The sequence below is a fragment of the Urocitellus parryii genome, chromosome 1, assembly GCF_045843805.1.
Source record: "Urocitellus parryii isolate mUroPar1 chromosome 1, mUroPar1.hap1, whole genome shotgun sequence".
In the NCBI taxonomy this organism is placed as follows: domain Eukaryota; kingdom Metazoa; phylum Chordata; class Mammalia; order Rodentia; family Sciuridae; genus Urocitellus; species Urocitellus parryii.
This window is the reverse complement of record NC_135531.1, coordinates 107,204,046-107,222,270: the sequence shown is the minus strand read 5'-3', so window position 1 is coordinate 107,222,270 and position 18,225 is coordinate 107,204,046. Positions and strand designations below refer to the sequence as shown.

At 38.7% G+C, this 18,225-nt stretch overlaps 1 protein-coding gene across 1 annotated transcript in view; it reads right to left on the bottom strand.

Annotated features, from left to right (window-relative positions):
- Positions 1-9,547: 9,547 nt before the first annotated feature.
- The window catches only part of Fbn2 (fibrillin 2), a 217,949-nt gene continuing 209,271 nt past the window's right edge, over positions 9,548-18,225 (bottom strand). The window contains exons 62-65 of the mRNA XM_026415046.2: positions 17,215-17,334; positions 13,154-13,385; positions 11,804-11,975; positions 9,548-9,922 (exon numbers count right to left, since the gene is read on the bottom strand). Of these exons, the coding sequence (XP_026270831.1) occupies positions 9,548-9,922; positions 11,804-11,975; positions 13,154-13,385; positions 17,215-17,334 (899 nt within the window). The remainder of the gene's footprint in view (positions 9,923-11,803; positions 11,976-13,153; positions 13,386-17,214; positions 17,335-18,225) is intronic.

Sequence of the window (18,225 nt, the reverse complement as noted above, 5' to 3'; positions counted from 1 at the left end):
CCATCGAGTAGGAAACGTAACTCCTCATCCTCATTTAAAGGGTGACTCTTTTAAAGGGTGAGAGGGTGACTAGATTCCTCACAGTCTCTGTGGTCACAGAGATAGACTGCATAGAGTGTGCAGCTGTTGGAGGACCCTGGAGGGACACCTACATGTCACCCATTAACCCTTCATCAGCTCTCAAGAGACTGAAGGCAGTGTGCACAGTGGATGTTTGTAGTATTTGGACACGATCTACGCCATAAAACAGAATCCCTTTTATTATCAACAGCAAAAAGGAACTTATATAAACTTTTAGGGACAGGGCTGATATCATTCCTCTGTTTTGTTTTTGTTGTAAAACAAATTTTAGAGGGGGATAAAGTTAGACACAAAATGTAGATAAAACCGAATTTAAAACACACCAGAAAGCGTTTATATTTTTCCCCACTCTGAAAACCATTTGTATGTAGTGTGGCCAAGGAGACAAGGGAGAAGAATTAAACTGCCAGGTTGCTGGATAAATAGTTAACGGACAAAACTGGCATTTAGAGGAGCTGCCTCTTTAAGATGGGAATTGGTTTTGTTAGGCCAAATGCGTTTATTCCTTCAAAAATGTCTTGTGTAATTATTTATCCTATACGAAGCTCCACAGGCATATACTCAGTCAGCCCGTGCAACAGTTGGTTTACCAGAATATTACAGGAAAAGCAAAGGATGACAGCATGGAAAGAAACTCAGTTAATTACAGTGCTGACATATGGGCGCAGCATTTAATTTTTTTTCTCTCCTACTTCGCTAAGTTATTTCAACCTTCCTGGGGTTTTGGGCATCTCTCTCAGGGCTTGTGAAAGGTTCCTCTCTTGGTCCTTTGTGAAATGTAAAGAACTAACTCCTGGGTGGAGCGGACTTGTTTAGCACATGCTCCAGAAACAGACTTGGCTGAGGTTTACCTGTGCTGGGACTGAGCCCCGTGCAGCCCTGCCCAACTCCATCCTGCCAAACTAGAGATGGGGAGGATGCAAGAACAGGGAACCAAAATGGCAAAACTCTTGTGAACTGTGGTCCTGTCCCAGCTGAGTTATTTGTGGAAGCAGAGGGCACAGGAAATGAGACTGGAGACAACTTGGTTTGTTCTCCTTGACATCATTGAAGCAGTTTTTGGTCAACTGCCATATAGTCTAGGCCCTGGGCTTAGAGAATTCCACCCTTTGAACCCTCCTAACAGTCCTGGAGTGGGAAAGATATTGGTTACAGTTCTTTGGATGTAAGCAACAATTTATTCTGACAATAACAGCTGATTGCTAGGATGTGGGGTAGCTCAGAGAATTTTGAGACAACTGAAGAGCCAGGTTTAGAAAGAAGAGAGCCAGGTTTAGAAAGAAGAGAGAATGGGATAGGTCCTGAGATCTAGATTGCAGAAGCTGACTCAGTTTGAATGGGGTGCTTGCTACTTGGATGAAAGCAAGGGCTATTATCGATTCTGCTGAAAATTCAAATTCCAAGGAGACAGAATCCAACAAGGCTGAGTAGAAATCCTGTAACGACTGTATGCAATGGTGGTTGGTAGTTACCCAAAGCAAAAGCAAAACTGGTATGTTACAAAAAGAACTGGGGGAAAGGATATGCAAATGCTGAAAAACAAAAACAGAAACCCCCAAATTAAAAAAAGGAAAACAAAAGAGAAACAGATGTGCCCCAAATAGACATTTAGAAAGCATACCATTACTCGAGAAACTTCACATAGCATGTGAATGGTGACAGCTAAGATTCAACCCTCAACACCATTTTTTTTTTTAATATCTCAAAGGCCCTCTTCCTTTTCTGCCATGCTACCTCTCAGCTTTCAGATCTATTTATGGGCAAGGATCATACAAACTGTTTATTCTCTCACTGTTTCCAACAAAGTGACTAAAGTCCAGAAAGAGATGAAAATTGGAAGGTGTGGGGAGTAGATATAGATGGGAAAGGAGATTTTATGTTACTAGCAAACAAATCTCATGATACTTTTCTCAAATAAAATTTTACCTAGGCATCTTTCCCCTCCTTCCAGTTGTTCTGGATTTACTTCTTCCCCACATACTCTTTCTCTCTCTCACATACTCTTACAGATCCTCCTTTTCTATTTTTGGAAGGAGGAACATCTCAGGATTTGATCCTAAGCCTTCTTTTCTTCCTCAACTTTCAACCATATACCAGTGATCAACACAGGATGACATCTAGATGGCTCAGCATGGCCTTTGGGACTCTTTATACATGGGTTCCACTCTCCAATAATTCTACCTCTTTTGTGTGTGGAAGGATACTGAACTCAGGGCCACTCAAACACTGAATGACATCCCCAGCCCCATTTTGTATTTTATTTAGAGATAGGGTCTCACTGAGTTCCTAAGTGCCTCTACAATACTGAGGCTGGTTTGAACTTGTGATTCTCCCATCTCAGCCTCTCTGGCCACTGGGATTACAGGCATGTGCTACTGTGCCTGGCATAATTTTACATTTTAAAAAAAGTTATTTAAGGCTGAAGCTGTAGCTCAGTGGTACAGTGCTTGCCTAGCACTTGTGAGTCTTTGGGTTTGATCCTTGGCACCACAAATAAATAAATAAAACAAAGGTATTGCATCCATTTACAACAAAAAAATGTCTTTTTTAAAAAAGTTATTGCTGATACTTTAAATTTTTTTAAATGTTCAACCTTTTTAATTGACATGTAATAATTTACATATTTATGGAGTTCAGTGTGACATTTTGATACATGCAAATGATGTATAATTACTGATTTTGAAAAATTAACATATCTATCACCTCAAACACTTACCATTTCTTTGTGGTGAGCAAAGAACTTCTATTTTGTTTTTCATGGCACCATTATGCAAGTCCCCATTGGCTTATCTCTTCTTTGTGTTCTAATATGCTATCCATATTCTGATTTTCTTTGTTCGTTTCTGTAGACATTGCATGCAATGTCCATAGCATGTTCCAGGACATTTCCTTCCACTCTCCATCATATATCAAAATCTGCCTGTTTCTCTAAGATCCAGCTTAATTCCCATAATTTCCAGAAGATCTTGTCTAGTAGCTGTACCACTCCCTTTTCCAAAAGTCTAGGCCATTTTTGGAGAATCCACTATGGCCCGTAAGTATGTATCATTTCATAACCTTATGTGATTATCTTATTTCTCTAAATTTTGTAGACTTTTGGAGGAGAAATCTTTTTAGGTCTAGATAAAATAGATCCAACAAATATTCATTTAATCTATTTGTTTAAAAAAAATAAGAGACATATAATGTCTCTCTTGGGAGAGAGATTCTTGTGTCTCCTCCCCTACTTACAATACTACAAAAGTGGTTTGGCTCAGGGTACCCTCATAGCACAAATCCACATTGCAGCTAGGCTGCCCCCATTGCCTCTTCAATCTACTTTCCATCCTTGGTGAGACCCATGGGTTTTCTAGAAATGTACAGAGGAGCAGCAAAAATCAAGAAAGTTCTTCTAAAATAAAGGAAGGTACCTCCAGAATGTTCTCCAGAAGTCTGTTTAGAGGATTTCCAGTAAAATCCTCACCATGAAACTTCCCACTTCTTGGATGAGGTCCAAGTCCCCACAGTGGGCCTTGTGCCTTAATTTGTGCGGAGTCAGAATCTTCTCCCTCCCTTCATTCACTCACTCACTGAGCATTTTCCTGTGCTGGCTCTGTGAGGTTTACTAGACACAGCTTTACTGCAGGTTGACCTCCCAGTGCTAGGACAAGGCCATGGGTCTTAGGACCCTACCCTAGGCCTGATGTTCAAAGACACACAGGCCTCAGACTCAAATCCAGCTCTAAAGGGACTGGGGTCAGGTGGAGCAGGAGGCAGGAAGAAGCCCTATGGGGGAAACCTGGGCAGCTTACGAAGGCCAAGAGCTTGCTTTTTGGACACCATTTCAGGAATTGGCTTTTCACAGCTTCTACTATGGAACTCATACATGAAGCAGTAGTTGTCTGGGGAAGGCGATTAATGTTAACTCTCCTTATAGTTACCTCTAAAAGTCATGTGAAGTGTTTTCCTTTGGAAAGTGTCTACACTACATCCTGACATTTAATCTGCAGCCCTAATGGGGGTGACTAATGTGAGCTGTAGGTTCTTGGCTATTTCGAAAGAAAGCCAACTTAATCTAGTAATATCTTTTTTTAGGCTCACAGGAAAAGGCGGGGGGGGGGCGCGGGGAAGACGATTAAGCAACACAAGCAACTAGTGTATTTTCCTTCAGCATTCTTGGTTATACAAATGTGTGTGTGTGTGTGTGTGTGTGTGTTTTAAAGTTTTAAAAGTCTGGTTTAAATAAAATGTTTAACCCTTTAAAGCCAGGACTCTAGTGTGTAGTTAAAAGACTGCAGGATTTGGGTGGGGTCTACTCTAGCAGCCAATATCTTGGTATTTCAGTACATATACAAATCTCTGGTTTATGAGAGGTTGGGAGCAGTTACACAGAGGGTGGGGTAGACAAAACAAAAAGCAGTGCTTAAATTGTGCTTGGAAAATGTTTTTGGATTCAATAGGAGCCAAAACCATGGGAACTGGCCTATATCCTTAGGGCTTAAAAGAGATCCAAATAGGTTTACCATGTACTGGAAGTATGAATATCTCCAGACTGCAACCAGACAACTAGGGTTCTGGTCTCACTTGGGAAGAAACTAGCACTACGCTCAACTCTTAACAAATCTCGGACTCAGTTTTCTCATTTGCAAATATGAATAGATTTCTAAAGGCCTTTCTAGTTCTGACTTCCTCTGATACTAAATCATCTTGAAAGGGATTATTAGATGTCCACGTTTTATTTTTGTTCAGTTTTCTAATGGTTCTGTAGATGTGAGTGCTCTGGCTGGTTTGTGGTTTAGATTTCCAGGGTGGTAGCCCACAATTTTAGTTAAGTGAGGAGCAGGGTGGAGATTGTCCACACCAGTGATAACTGTAAGACTTCTAAAGGTCTCCTAGAGGTGCAGGCTACTTAGGAGACTCATCCTGATGCTGTGTATGTAGGTGTGGGCCTATGATTCAGGGGGAGGGCAGGCGCTTCAGAGTCATGCATAGGAAGGAGCCTTGTGCAATGTGTGGTCCCATGTTCCTAGTGGTGATTAAACTACTAGTGGGAGGAGGAGGAGGAAGAAGAAAAACAACGGACTGCTATTGAGTGCTTGCTATCTGCAAGCTGGGCCCTCTGCTGGCAGGGCTGCCTGTCCTCTGGTTCAGTACTTTCGGTCACATTGTAAGGAAAGATCATCTGAGGAAAGAAACCAAGGCTCAGAGAGATTATGTAGATTGTTCAAGCAGATACAATTGAAGTTCACCTCTGCCTGCTTCCACAGTCTTGTTTCTTTTAACCACAAGATCGAACTGCCTCCATGGTTGAATTGCTGAACATAATGAGGACTACATTGTGTTTCAGGACTCCATTGCTCTGTATACTGAAAAGATTTTCAAGGAAAATTAAGGGCAGAAACATAAGTCTTATTAAGCAAAGAAACCATAGATTTATCTTTGAGAAAGCAAGTATACTTTACAAAATTAAAAATGAACCAGTAGTCAGATGTCAAATGTAGCCTGGGCTGAGATGGCAAACATGGTGGACACCCTCACTTCCTGTAGGGTGGCCATGAATCTCCATCTTTTCCTGTGTCTCCTTAGAAGTAGAAGTTCCTTTACTTTTTTTTTTTTTTTTTAATAAGTGCTATATCCTAATTTTCCCCTTATGGATTTGTCTCTAAACAATTTCTAGTAATCTTATCAAGATCCCAAAGATGTATGATTTAGATTCTTTCCAATGACTTCAGAAAGAAAGTGGTTATTTGAGCTTGGTGCAGTGGTGTATGCCTGTAATTTCAGTGGCTTGGGAGGCTGAGGCAGGAGGATTGCAAGTTCAAAGCCAGCCTCAGCAGGTTAATGAGCCCTAAGCAATTTAGTGAGACCCTGTCTCAAAAACAAAAACAAAAACAAAGGTCTGGGGATGTGGCTCAGTGGTTTAGGGCCCCTGGGTTCAATCCCTGGTGACAAAAATAAATAAATAAAAATAAAAAGTGGTTATTTGAATAAATTATGTAATTCTCTGTGAGCAATTAGAAGTACAAATGAGTCACCAGCAGCTTTGAAAGGAGCGAATGCAATTTACTGTCTTTTGAAGAGAAGGGGGATTTTTAGATTTTTAGTCTCTCCTTGAGGAACATGAATATTGCTGAACTGTTAACTGTATTGTTAACAATACGAAACTGTCATTTTGTAGATCATACCTGCTCAAATATCGACATATTCACATGCTTCAGTTTGCTATTCAAAATTAACTTGTTTCCTAAAGTTTTGAAGGACTAGAATAGACTCATGCTCCATACTTTTCAGGTATTCCTTACCCTCAGTCCCAAGCATTTATTCTTAGAACTAAGAAGGCAATTAATGCAAAATAGACCTTATTTAGAAGGGAAAGACTATGTGAATAAACCTGTTTGATATTCTTAGACCATGAAAGAGGCAGATGTTTAATTTAGTATAAATTTCGTTTGTTATCATAAATGATCTCCAACGTTCGTGTATAAAAATGACTAAAGTTAATCTACTACAAGCAAAATCCAAAGGTACTAAGTAGGACTAAAGTTTTAAAAGCTCCACATCTAAATGTGAGTGGAAAGAGGATTCAAGTCATTTGAAGACCATTATCATTAATACATATAGTAGATGGATTTGGTTTGTATGTCTGGGCTTACAATACACTTTACTTTTCTATAAAGTTGTCTATAACTAAACTAAGGTAATTTCTGAGACACATGTGAAGTTAATGGGAAAGACAAATGGTACAGAAAATATTGTTAGCAGTTAGTTACCAGAGAGGCATACATTGTGGCTGTCACTGTTCACAATAAGGGAGTCATATACTAGAGCTACCAGAGGTGCCTTCTGAAGGGTCCTCCTGGAAAAGGCATTTTTTTTTCTTTTTTTAAAAAATTATTCTTTTTAGAGACATGTGACAGTAGTATATATTTTGATGTATTATACATACATGGAGTATATCTTATTCTAATTAGGATCCCATTCTTTTGGTTTAGTCATTTCCTTCTAGCACATTCTTCTGTGGAATACCCCTAAGCGTCTTTTATCTTCTGTGTAAATAACCTAGTGGTGTGGATTCTCTAACTTCCTCATGGGCAGGTCAAAGCTAAACTAAGAATGCTGTTGCTCAATATTCAAAGCTAGAGTCAAATGTGGTTCCAGGTAATTTCACATTACAGTGCTCATGCTGTACCAATAATAGATGCCAGATGAAACTGAATATGCATGTTAAGTTTTAAAAGATGCCCCGAGGCAAATACTTTTCTTATTCCATGCAGCTAATTTCTGATTGGCAAAGAACAACATTAAGATCAGTCATAATATTTCCTTGTTTTCTTATTCCATGGACAAAAAATTGAAGCACACAAATTCTTAAACCACGTATTGAATTAACTTTGTAAGACTTTTGTGCTCATTTCAGCCATGAATCAAGAGAGAACTCACATTAAAAAAACTTATTACATCTATCCACTTCTCCATGGAGTAGAATGTAGCTAAGCAGCTTTGGGTGATTTCTGGTGAAGGTGCCCTTTGACCTGGGCTATGCCTGCTGTTACTTTTGCTTAAATATTCGGGTTCAGGGAAATTTCTACCTTAAAGAACACTTCACTTCCTCATGGATGCCTGTGGAGGAAGTGAAGAATTTTTTTCGAGGTGGCTACGAAAATGGGTCCCAGGAAGCTTAGAACAACTCACTACCTTGATCTCATCCTTCAATTTGAATGTAAGTTTAAATTGCAATCATCAGTTGAGCAGTCCCAATGACTCTGTTTTGCATATTTGACCACATTCCTTTGCCTTCCTGTTAGTGTGACTGCTTCTCCATCTGGAACTTTAGTAATGTCCTCACAAGCAAAGCTCTGGCCCCTCCCACAAGTGCAACAGGGGTTGTAGTTCCATAAAACTCTCAGCCAGAAAACTACCCCAAAATAAGCTTTATTGCGAGAAAAGTGTCATATTTGATACATAGACCTACAAAAACAAACAAAACCCAAAACCATAAGTTTTTCCTCACAAACACTTGATTACAAATTTACAGTTTTTCTCTCTCTCTTTTTATTTATTTATTTTTAGTTATTAAAAATGAAACAAAACAAAAAACCCCAAACACGGATATAACTGCTTACTAATCTTTGGTCAACACAGGTGTGAGAGGAACAAACCGGAAGTCTGCATGTGCTTTGGCCATTTCACATATGAGGTTTGGTCACTGGTCCAGGGACAGGTTCTTGGGTAGAGAATACGGAGACATACTCTTATTAGCACCTCCTGGTACAAAAATCTTTTTAAATGACTAAAGCAAACTAAACATCAATTCATTGTACAAACATCTTTCATATACAATAAGCTATGATAAAACGAGGCATATGGTGTATAACTACAGTATTAATGAAAATTCTAAAAAAAAAAAAATGGACTTAAAAAACAACAACAACAACATATATTCCTTGGCTGCACTGCATGATTTGTTTGCACATATGGCAATCCTGAAACAACTTGAACATAATAAATGCACCATTAATCTAAGACAGCACCAAACACTACAGAACGCCAGGTGTTCCTATTCAAAGGAACGGCAGTTCTTCAGCTGCCTACGGGACCACAAGTACGCAGCGCACCCTGGGTAGGAATGAGGTGTTGTGGGTAGCACATGTGGTTCCTTGAGGTTATGAGAAGGAAATACAGTACGGTTTGGCCTGCAACGCTAACGGTCTCACAAGCAGTCAAGGTATTTTGCTACAGTGGTTGTGCTTCAACTTCCATTGCCTGGTATATCTGTTGATGTGAAATATTGTCACAATGAGCTGCTCTGGCTTTGATCTCCTTTATAAAGAATTAAATGACATTCATGTCTTCTAAATTATTGATTACACTGCCCATTCAGCTCTCTGAGGCTTTTCTTTAAAATAATCAGGTGTGTACCAGTTGGATGACTGGCAGAAAACCAAAGGAAACATCTCTTGAATCTATTGAATTTTTTTAAAAGCACCTCTAAAAGAAATAGCTCAAATTTATAAATCTAAAGAAAACACAAGCGAGTTTCCCTTTTTGTTTACATAGTTTGTTCATTTCTCCATATATTACTGCATTAAAAATAAATAAACATCTATATTTTTTTTAATTAGCAACTATAGCAAAATACCCAAAGTGTTACAGACTGCTAACAGAAAAAAAAAAGCTCACATTATTTTTGTGCATTTAGTGCCATATGCTGATCTCTTGAACATTTAGCTTTTTTTTAATATATTTTAAAATGAAGTTATATAAAAAATACAGTAACCACGGTTGCCTTTGTACTCAAATCTTTGGCCACACCAGAGTCTAAATTATCCCTCCCTGTTGAGGGTCAACATTCCAAAAGTCTGAGACAGGGAGGAAAGAAACAAAAGTCATTTTTTTTTTCCCTCTTTAAAATTAGTCATTGTCTTTTCAAACGTTTCTGAAGGCTGGCTGTGCTGGGATTTGAGCCTGGAACCAAGTCTGTGAAGGGTTAATAGAGTTGAATCTGCAGCCTCATTCTGAGAGCCTCCCCGAGCTCCCCTAGGAGGTAGTCATCCTCATTGCTCTCTTCCAGTTTCTTAAGCTCCTTCTTCCTGTAGAGAGGGATGCTTGTGATTTCCAGTGTGTATGTGCCGGGCGTGAGCTTCTTCTTGGCCGTGTGCAAGTAGCTGAGCCCATTCCTTTGGTGGATGCGGAAGACGCCGTCATCATTCCCTTGGGAGATGACATAGCGGATGTGGTTGTTGAGGGGCTCAATGGCGGGCATGAGTTCCAGGATGTGCTCCTTAGAGCCAAAGCCAGAGAGATTGAACTTCATGTTGATGGGGCTGTCCATGTCGACACTCTCTAGGCTGATGGGTTCAACCTGGGGAAAGAGCAGGAAACCATTTGGGACAAGTTTCAACCACACAAACAGCAGGCTCAAAAGGGATCTATGGCCTCAGGGGTTACAGCAGCCACAGTGACAGGTTGTGGCTTCCCACTCTCCCTTTCTGCACTAATAGTGGCTATGAAAGAGGCTATTGAAAATTCCTGACAGCTGGGAGGAAAGGTCTACTCCACAGAGGATGCTCTGTAAATCTTTACGACTTCTCACTCAGCCTTAATGAGGTCATTAAAGTTACAGGACTGAGACTATAAAGAACATTCACATTTCAAGTTTTTTGATGAGTTTATGGAATATCATGCTTATTAATAATTTTTTAAAAGGCAATTTAGGAAATGAGTATAATTTTTTTTTCTCCTGGAGTCATAATGAGAAGTGCTGCTATTTGTTCATTAGCAGGGCTTGTACCCAGAGGAATCCTCATGCTGAAGGTTCAAAGCTCAGCTCTGATTTGCAAGGGATGAATGATGAGTGAGTTTACTGGGAGCCATCTGTACCATGCAGAGTGAATGATCTGCAGAGTCCCCAGGGCTACAGTCTGAATCAGCTTTAGTAAAGTCCAGACAGGCAGAGGGTTGCAAGGTGCAAGAATGCTGCTTATGTAAGATATGAAGGGCAAAAAAACCTTGTTTTGATTTGGTACTCATTAAGCAAGGATATCACTATGGTGGCTCAGAAGTGTCCATCAGTAAAATAAGGCAGAAAGATGTTCCTAGTCTCATAATGGGAAGGTCTTGATAAACAGAATATCTGCATTTATAGTTTGTGGGACTTGATGAATAACTCACTTGTCATATTTCAACATCAACTGGATACCTCTGTCTACTTAAGGTAAATGTAACATTGACTTATTTTTATAAAATACAATCAAAGGCTTTTTGCCTTAAGAAGTCTAATCATATAGATAAGGAAAGTTCCTCAGGCCCTGAAAACTGATGCAAGTTACCAGTTCACACTGCCAGTTAGTTGCTGACTAGGTCTTTTGGTTGAGTAATTTCTCTGGAATGATAACTGAAAAGAGTGGTGAGTGGTGACCTCATATTGTCTCTGATCTTTAGGGAAATCACCAATGTCTCCAGATATGGGATATTAATTACCGTAAGAAGGACAGAACATGTGTGACATATGTGTTAGGCACTGTTATGGGCACTTCATGTGTTTAAACTCAACTAACCCTCCCATCAACCCTCAAAGGTTGGGTATTTTAATTTTCATTTTACAGGTAAAGAAACCAAAGTAGAGAGTTTAAATAAACATGGCCCATGTAACCCAGGTACTCACTGGGGAGGGCCAAGGAATATATTCAAAACCAGGCTGTCTGTGACCCCTTAACTATGCTGCTAACGTGCCATTAATGGAGAAGACACACCAGAGGCAGAAAATTCAAAACCTACTGCAGACAACATTTTTTATGGCAGAAACATATATTTTATCAATAAAGCACAGAATATGAGATCTAGTTGGGGGACCTATGGAAAATTAAAATCAGTCTAGAATGTTTATATGACTGTTACATATGTACAAACTAGAATCGGAAAAATTCAAAATAGAATGTCATGTTTTGGAATCATTTCAAAGCACTTTTATTCCTAAATGTAAATCTTATATTTTCTGGCACAAATCAGAAACTAAAACAAAAGAAAATGATCTGAAACTGTGAAACTTAAGGTCTTTCCGGCAAGTCTTTGTTTTGAGCTATGAATTCAACTTATTTTAATTTACTTGTCTTTATTGGGTCTATTAATGTATCCGTTATTTCCAGACAGGTTTGACTATACTGAGGCTGAAACTCCATAACTGCATTATATGAAAGACTTCATGTGGATAAAATTTTGTGGGAAAACAGTGAGATCCACTCACAGCACTGGGTGTGGGGTCCTGGATACTTCTCTTCTGCCTGCCATCTTTCTTGGAGTAGCCATTGATTTTGCACTCATAGCACGTTTCTGGAGACAGAGCGTTTTCTTCATCCACTTCTGTGTCCAGAGTCAGGTACTGCCCTTTGTTGAATCCCATTCCTGAGACACAGTGGCTATTTACAAGAGATAAAGCATTATTAGAATTTACTGTTGACTTGAACAACACTTTTCCAGTGGAAGAGCTGACTTTTCAAGAACACGAAACCAACAAAGCAAATGCTAAGCTAAGCTCATAACAAAAATCACCCGAAAATTCTTCCTAGTTCTTTTCTTAACACACAACACCAGAAGATTTCCCCTGGTTTTGAAACAGCAAAACTTCTTTTCAGGTGAGCCCAAGGCTTCTTTAATTCCCAATCTAATTAGACTGAAGCACTTGGAGGGTAGTTTACTCAAGGAGGTAGAAGCAGGTGTAAATTGCTCTAATAAGTGAGATTTCTGAATTCTTATATTTTTGTTAATAAAAGAATCAATGAATTAGTTTGAGATGACCCTCATCTAGACCAAGTCTTGGTTTTAAATACTATTATAAACCAGTGTTGGACACACTGGTCCACACCCCGTCAGTGCCTGCTTCACTCACCCCTCCCTCCCAGGAAGACGACCCTGACTGACTCCTAAATTCCCAGCTTGTGTGCTAATGAGCACTGCTGTCCTGAGGGAAGGATGCACTGGGCCAATCAATCAATCTAATCAGCCACAGCTGACAAGTCTTGAGCAAGTGCAATTAGCTGAAGGGAAAGCCAGCCTGGTGGAGATGGTGTGTGCTGAGCAGAACCACATCCACTAGGAACCAGCCTTTCTTTGTACAATAAAAAAACCAGATGAGCAAACAAAGAAGACTCCTTCCTCAGGGATTAATTAGCACCTGCCGAAGTCTGTAGAAGAATTTGGGTTGAGGCCATTTCCACATCTCTCTCTTAGCCCAGGTATCTATGGCAACAAGAGAGCTGCAGTTTTAAACATCTCCTTGTCTCTGGACTTGGGGTCTGACTGAACCAATTCAGGCCATTATGAGGAACAAAAAGTGAGAACTGCATTAAAGTTCAAGTCTTCAGTTCACTCTAAAGGGGGTTAATCCTATGCCATAAACACAGTTTGGGTGCCTTCTTGGTGCTTGTTCCTGTGCCTTAAGAGCACTAAGCACCATTTCCACCTCTTGGTGGCTCTTAAAAGCTGTACCCTTCTCAGAAGTGGTAGGTAGCCAGGTGGCCTGCACTCAAGGATGGGAGGAATGGCTGCCTTGCTGGGCCACTGTTTGCTGTTTGGGGACGCTGATGGGCCATCTTACCCCTGTCCCACTCTGTAGTAGCCCGGTGGGCAGCCACAGAGGTAGCCCCCTTCCGTGTTGGAGCAGCCGTAATTACAGGGGTTCTTAGAGGATGAGCACTCATTCACATCATGGCAGGCACTGGAGAACTGGTCAAAGGAGAACCCGGAGGGGCAGGCACACTTGTAGCTTCCTAGGGTATTGTAGCAGGAAGCAGAGCCACAGGCATTGGGGTTGGAGCATTCATTCTCATCTGTGAAAACAAAGAAAGAAACTCTTACATATATACAAGAAGGGGCAGTTAATATGGAAAAGAGCAGGAGTCTCAAAGTACCTATGATTTTATGGGGAAGATAACTTTAGAACTGTGTGTATATATATATATATATATATATATATTACTCTGGTAGTTGATTTGCAAAGCATATGAAATGAAAAAATGCCCCCTAACTTATGTCTTTTTAAAAAACCTTGCTTTGCCCTTTTATTTTCTGTTCACACTGTTTTTGAAAACATTAGCAGTCCTTGGGGGACAGATATTCATAGCTTGCTTAAATAATCAAAAGGCTATATGTCAAACAAATCTACAGAGAGTAGAGGAGTAGTTGCCAGGGGCTGGAGAATGACTACTATTAGGTATGGGTTTTCTTTTTTGGGATAATGAATTAGTAGTGTTGGGAATTAGTAGTGTTGATGGTCTGCATGCCTTGTGAGACTACATTAAAAACCATTTAACCATAAATTTTAAAATGGTGAGGATTATGGTATGTGTATCTCAATTTTCAAAAAAGCCTATCTATCTGCATTTATATCTACTCCCCCTAGCAATTCCCCAAATCTCCTCTGTATATGGGAACAAGTATGTAAAATAATTAAATGGAAACACACTATTTATATCTACTGAACAAACAACCTTTGGAGTGCCTGAGAACCCACGCCACGCAGTGCAGACGGTGCCTCCGGAGGTAGGTTTGCATCCTGCCCTCTGCCGAGGTGCAGCGTTTAATGACTAGCATTGTACTATACATGCCTGACAGGATAATTATAGGTTATACTTTCAGTTGCTATTATCACAAATCACAAATTCAAAGCCCGATTGTGCTTTTAACTTTGGAGGTTATAATTTTGCTCTTAGCAGTCTGGTTGATGTATAGCATGTGGTTTGACTCCTTTAGACTTTATTATAATCCAAATTTCACCCTGGGCACAAATCACATCTGCTCCATGGAATTCTTTCAATTCTTGTGACTACAGATGGAACACAGAGTGTCTGTTTACCTAATATATGACAAGTGTGTATTTCAGTCCTTGTGGGGAAACAGGCCCATTGCAAGGAGGTGTGCCCCGGAGCCCTGACAGCTAGGAGGGAGGAGCAGATCTTGCAGAGCTCAGTGAGATTATGGGAGATGCAGATGGGGGCTCAATGAAGACGGTTCTCAGACAGGAAATTAAACTTCGTTAAGGACAGCACAGAGGTTATTGGAAGGGTAAATGTTATTAGGTACATTTTCACATGATGAGTCTAGTTTTGGAATTAACTAAGACCACTAAATGTAGAACTCTCAGTCACTGAATATAAAATATACTTGATTACCTAATATGTGAAAATTCTTAACTTTTATTACTTAAGGAGAAAGTCTATAAATTTTCAATAACTTGGCTACATGTGACATAAATATAATGGCTATTTTATTTCTATATATGAAAGTTTTGGAATTCTGCCGTTAAGGCTCATCTACTTTTATAAATAGATCTGACATTCATATGCAGTATTTCTTTCCTAACAGGGATTCTAAATTAGATTATAATTTAATGATATGATCTCGACATTAATATATTCAGACACAGGTAGAAAAAGTACCAGACAAAACTAATTAAATTGAATAAATTGCATTTAAACATACCAGTCACAAGAATGTTTTCAAATACATTAATATTTTTTGGAAGCCCCACGATATACCTCATATTTATAGGCCATAATGTATAGCATGATAAAATTTTATAGTCTTACAAAAATATGGTCTTGTTTGAAACATACTTTGAATTGACTTGAACCTTTCTAAGCTATGCTTGAATTATTTTGGAAAGTCTATGAAAGCAACTGGAAACTACAGGCACTAACTAAATAATAAAGGCTTCACATACTAAGATAGCATTTTTTTCATGAGCAAAAGTTAATAATATTTACACATCTTCAATTTTGAATAATTATAGTACTTGTAAATAGGTGAGAATGTTACCATCAGTATAATCTTAGATAATGGAATGTTTTAAATTCTCTATGGTAACTGTTAGTTTGACTTGAAAGCTTTTTAAAATATTAACACTTTCAAAGAATTCTATTTTTCTTGAATTGGTGGTGATATTAATAACATCATAAATTTAAAATTTTATCAATTTAAAGTGTCTAGTGCATTGACTGACAGTTCTGGTCATTTACTAAAAGACCCAGATAAATCTGTCTGAGATACTTCTTTTCTATATTCTCCCATCAATTGTACGAATGACTGAAAATATTTCAAAGTCACAGATAAAGAATGTTTATGGCCTTTCAATTTGAATTTTGTCACAATTCTTATTCTGCTAACTTGTTGCTTGTATTAGTTTCTGGTGGGTGATTTCATTGTATTTCTGCCACATATTTGAATTAAAATTCCAACTGTGTTGTATGGATTTAAGGAAAGAAAGGCAGCCATTTTTTTTTTTTTTTTTTTTTTTAGAGACTAGCTGGATTTCTGAACTTTGCACAGAACTAGAACCTTCTGAAATAAAATTCTTGCTGTGAGTTAGAGACACAGGCGCCTGTTGCTTAGAGTTGGTCATTTAAAAAAAGTGAGCTCACAAATTAAAATTTGTAACTGAGGATATCTGCCTCACTAACTTTTAGTTTTGGTTTCATCTTTGAAACCACTATTCCTCTGATTAGAAGGCACACAGGCTTCTGGCTGAACTCTAGTGTAAGCTCTTCTTGGTTGATGCCTGTGTGGAAGTACCCACTCTGAGAATCTCATAAAGGGAAACTGGGATATACTACACCACCTTGATTCTTAGGTCATTTCAAACAGTGCTCCTAAATTCATAAAAAACTTGTGCAGCTAATTTTGCTCTAAATGTTTATAGACAGGAACTTCAAAAAACATAAAGAGATTGAATTGACACTTCATTCATGATCTTCTCAATTCACCAAACTGTCATTGAAATTTCTTTGGAGAGGATCACAAAGGGTAAAATGAGATTAATTTATTTAGTGGCCCACTATGGCATTATATTTGAATAATGCATTGAGTAATTTAAATCATTACAAACAGGAAGCCTCCATCATTCTCTGCAGGACTATTGTTTCCCTTCAGCTCTGCAACATGGGCTTCTAATGTCAAAATTTGTTGGATGGTGTGTCTATGAAGTGCACTCAAATGGAGCCAAGAAATTAGGCATATGCTAAGTCAGTCAGCTGGTTATTCAAATAGAATAATGTTCTCCTTGATGGCTTGCTCTGACACTGAAGAATTTCCGTGATTATCAATGCAAGAAACAGAGTCGAGTGCCTACATATTTTATCAACACTTTGTCTGGAGTTGTCAACAGTACTTGTTGTTACAGGTTACTTTTTCTACTTTAAAATACTTTGCATCCTTCATTAAATTTCTGTGACAGGACAGCACAGATGGACTTTCCTCATTAAGTTGATCTGAATTCTTTTAGATTTATAGGAGGGGAATGGATGGGTTAGCCTTTAAGTCCCAAATCTAAAGCCATCAAATTCCTGATAAAAAGCAGCTGACTAGGGCAAATGATGATGATGATGATTCTTCACCCTATCTTCAGAAACTTAAGATTACTTCTAGTGGCAATTTAAAATAAGATTACTGTTGAGTTACCATTGGGTACTCAAAAGCGTTTTTATCATAGATATTTTCAGACATGCAGTAGAATGAATTCCCATACATCGGTCTTAAGTACTAGTTTTTAAGTTCTAGAATTCAAAGGCTATTTTGAAACTTTGACCTTTATTATTTGTTCACTTTATGTAGAGATACTTTAAGGCAAATAAAGCAGGGGTTATGTAATCAATGAGCGCTCACCAACACACTGGTTCCACTGGTAATGCTGAATATATCCTTGTGGGCAGCCACACCTGTAGCCTCCCAGGATGTTCTGGCAGCCATGTTGGCACCTGTGGTTTCCATCGCATTCATCAACATCTGCAAAAACAACCCCAGCAAAATCTTTAGGTCCCCCTTTCCTCTACTCTTCTTAAATGCATTCTAAACACAACCTTCAGGGGAACAAATAAACAAGACATGGTGCCCAGAGAAGCTATGATTTCTTTCCAAGTCACATGGTTATTAGTCAGTGGTGGCACAAAGCATGGTTCAGAGATAAGAAACCAGCTCATTCTTATGCTCTCCACCAGACCATGGTATATCAGTGCTCTGAATAACAGCTTAATTTCAGCAAATCAACCATAGCAACCACAAATGTTGTGCATTTTGGATTGATTAACTACATACGGTATGATTTATCTGGTAAATTATATACATATCTATATATAGATAAAGATACACACTTTACATATTCTAGTAGATTCCAAAGTGATTCACATGTAATTCTCATTTTGTGGAAGATACAAGCACTAAGAGATACCTAAAAAGTATAATGGTTTTGGAAGCGAACATTTTTATTACCATTTAAGGTTAATTAGATGCAAATCCCTTTTAAGTATTTGACTGTTATTTTTAGACAAGATGTGGTATTATTATACATATGGAGTAATTTCTTTGTTCATATATGCATACTCTTTTGGAATGACAACTGAGGCTTTGAAATCTACCCAGAAAGAGTGAAATAAAATCGGCATGTCTGATGTATGTGTAACAAATTTACATGGATAATTAATAAGTGGTATCTTATGTGCATGGTCATGAGCTGGACTCACACATGGCAAGCAGCTGTAAGTTCAGAACACTTTCAGTGTGTCAGTGACTTCAAATATAAAATTGAAAAAAAATTTTTTTTGGTACTAGGGATTGAACCCAGGGGAACTGAGCCACATCCCTAGCACCTTTTTATTTTTTATTTTGAGACAGGTTCTC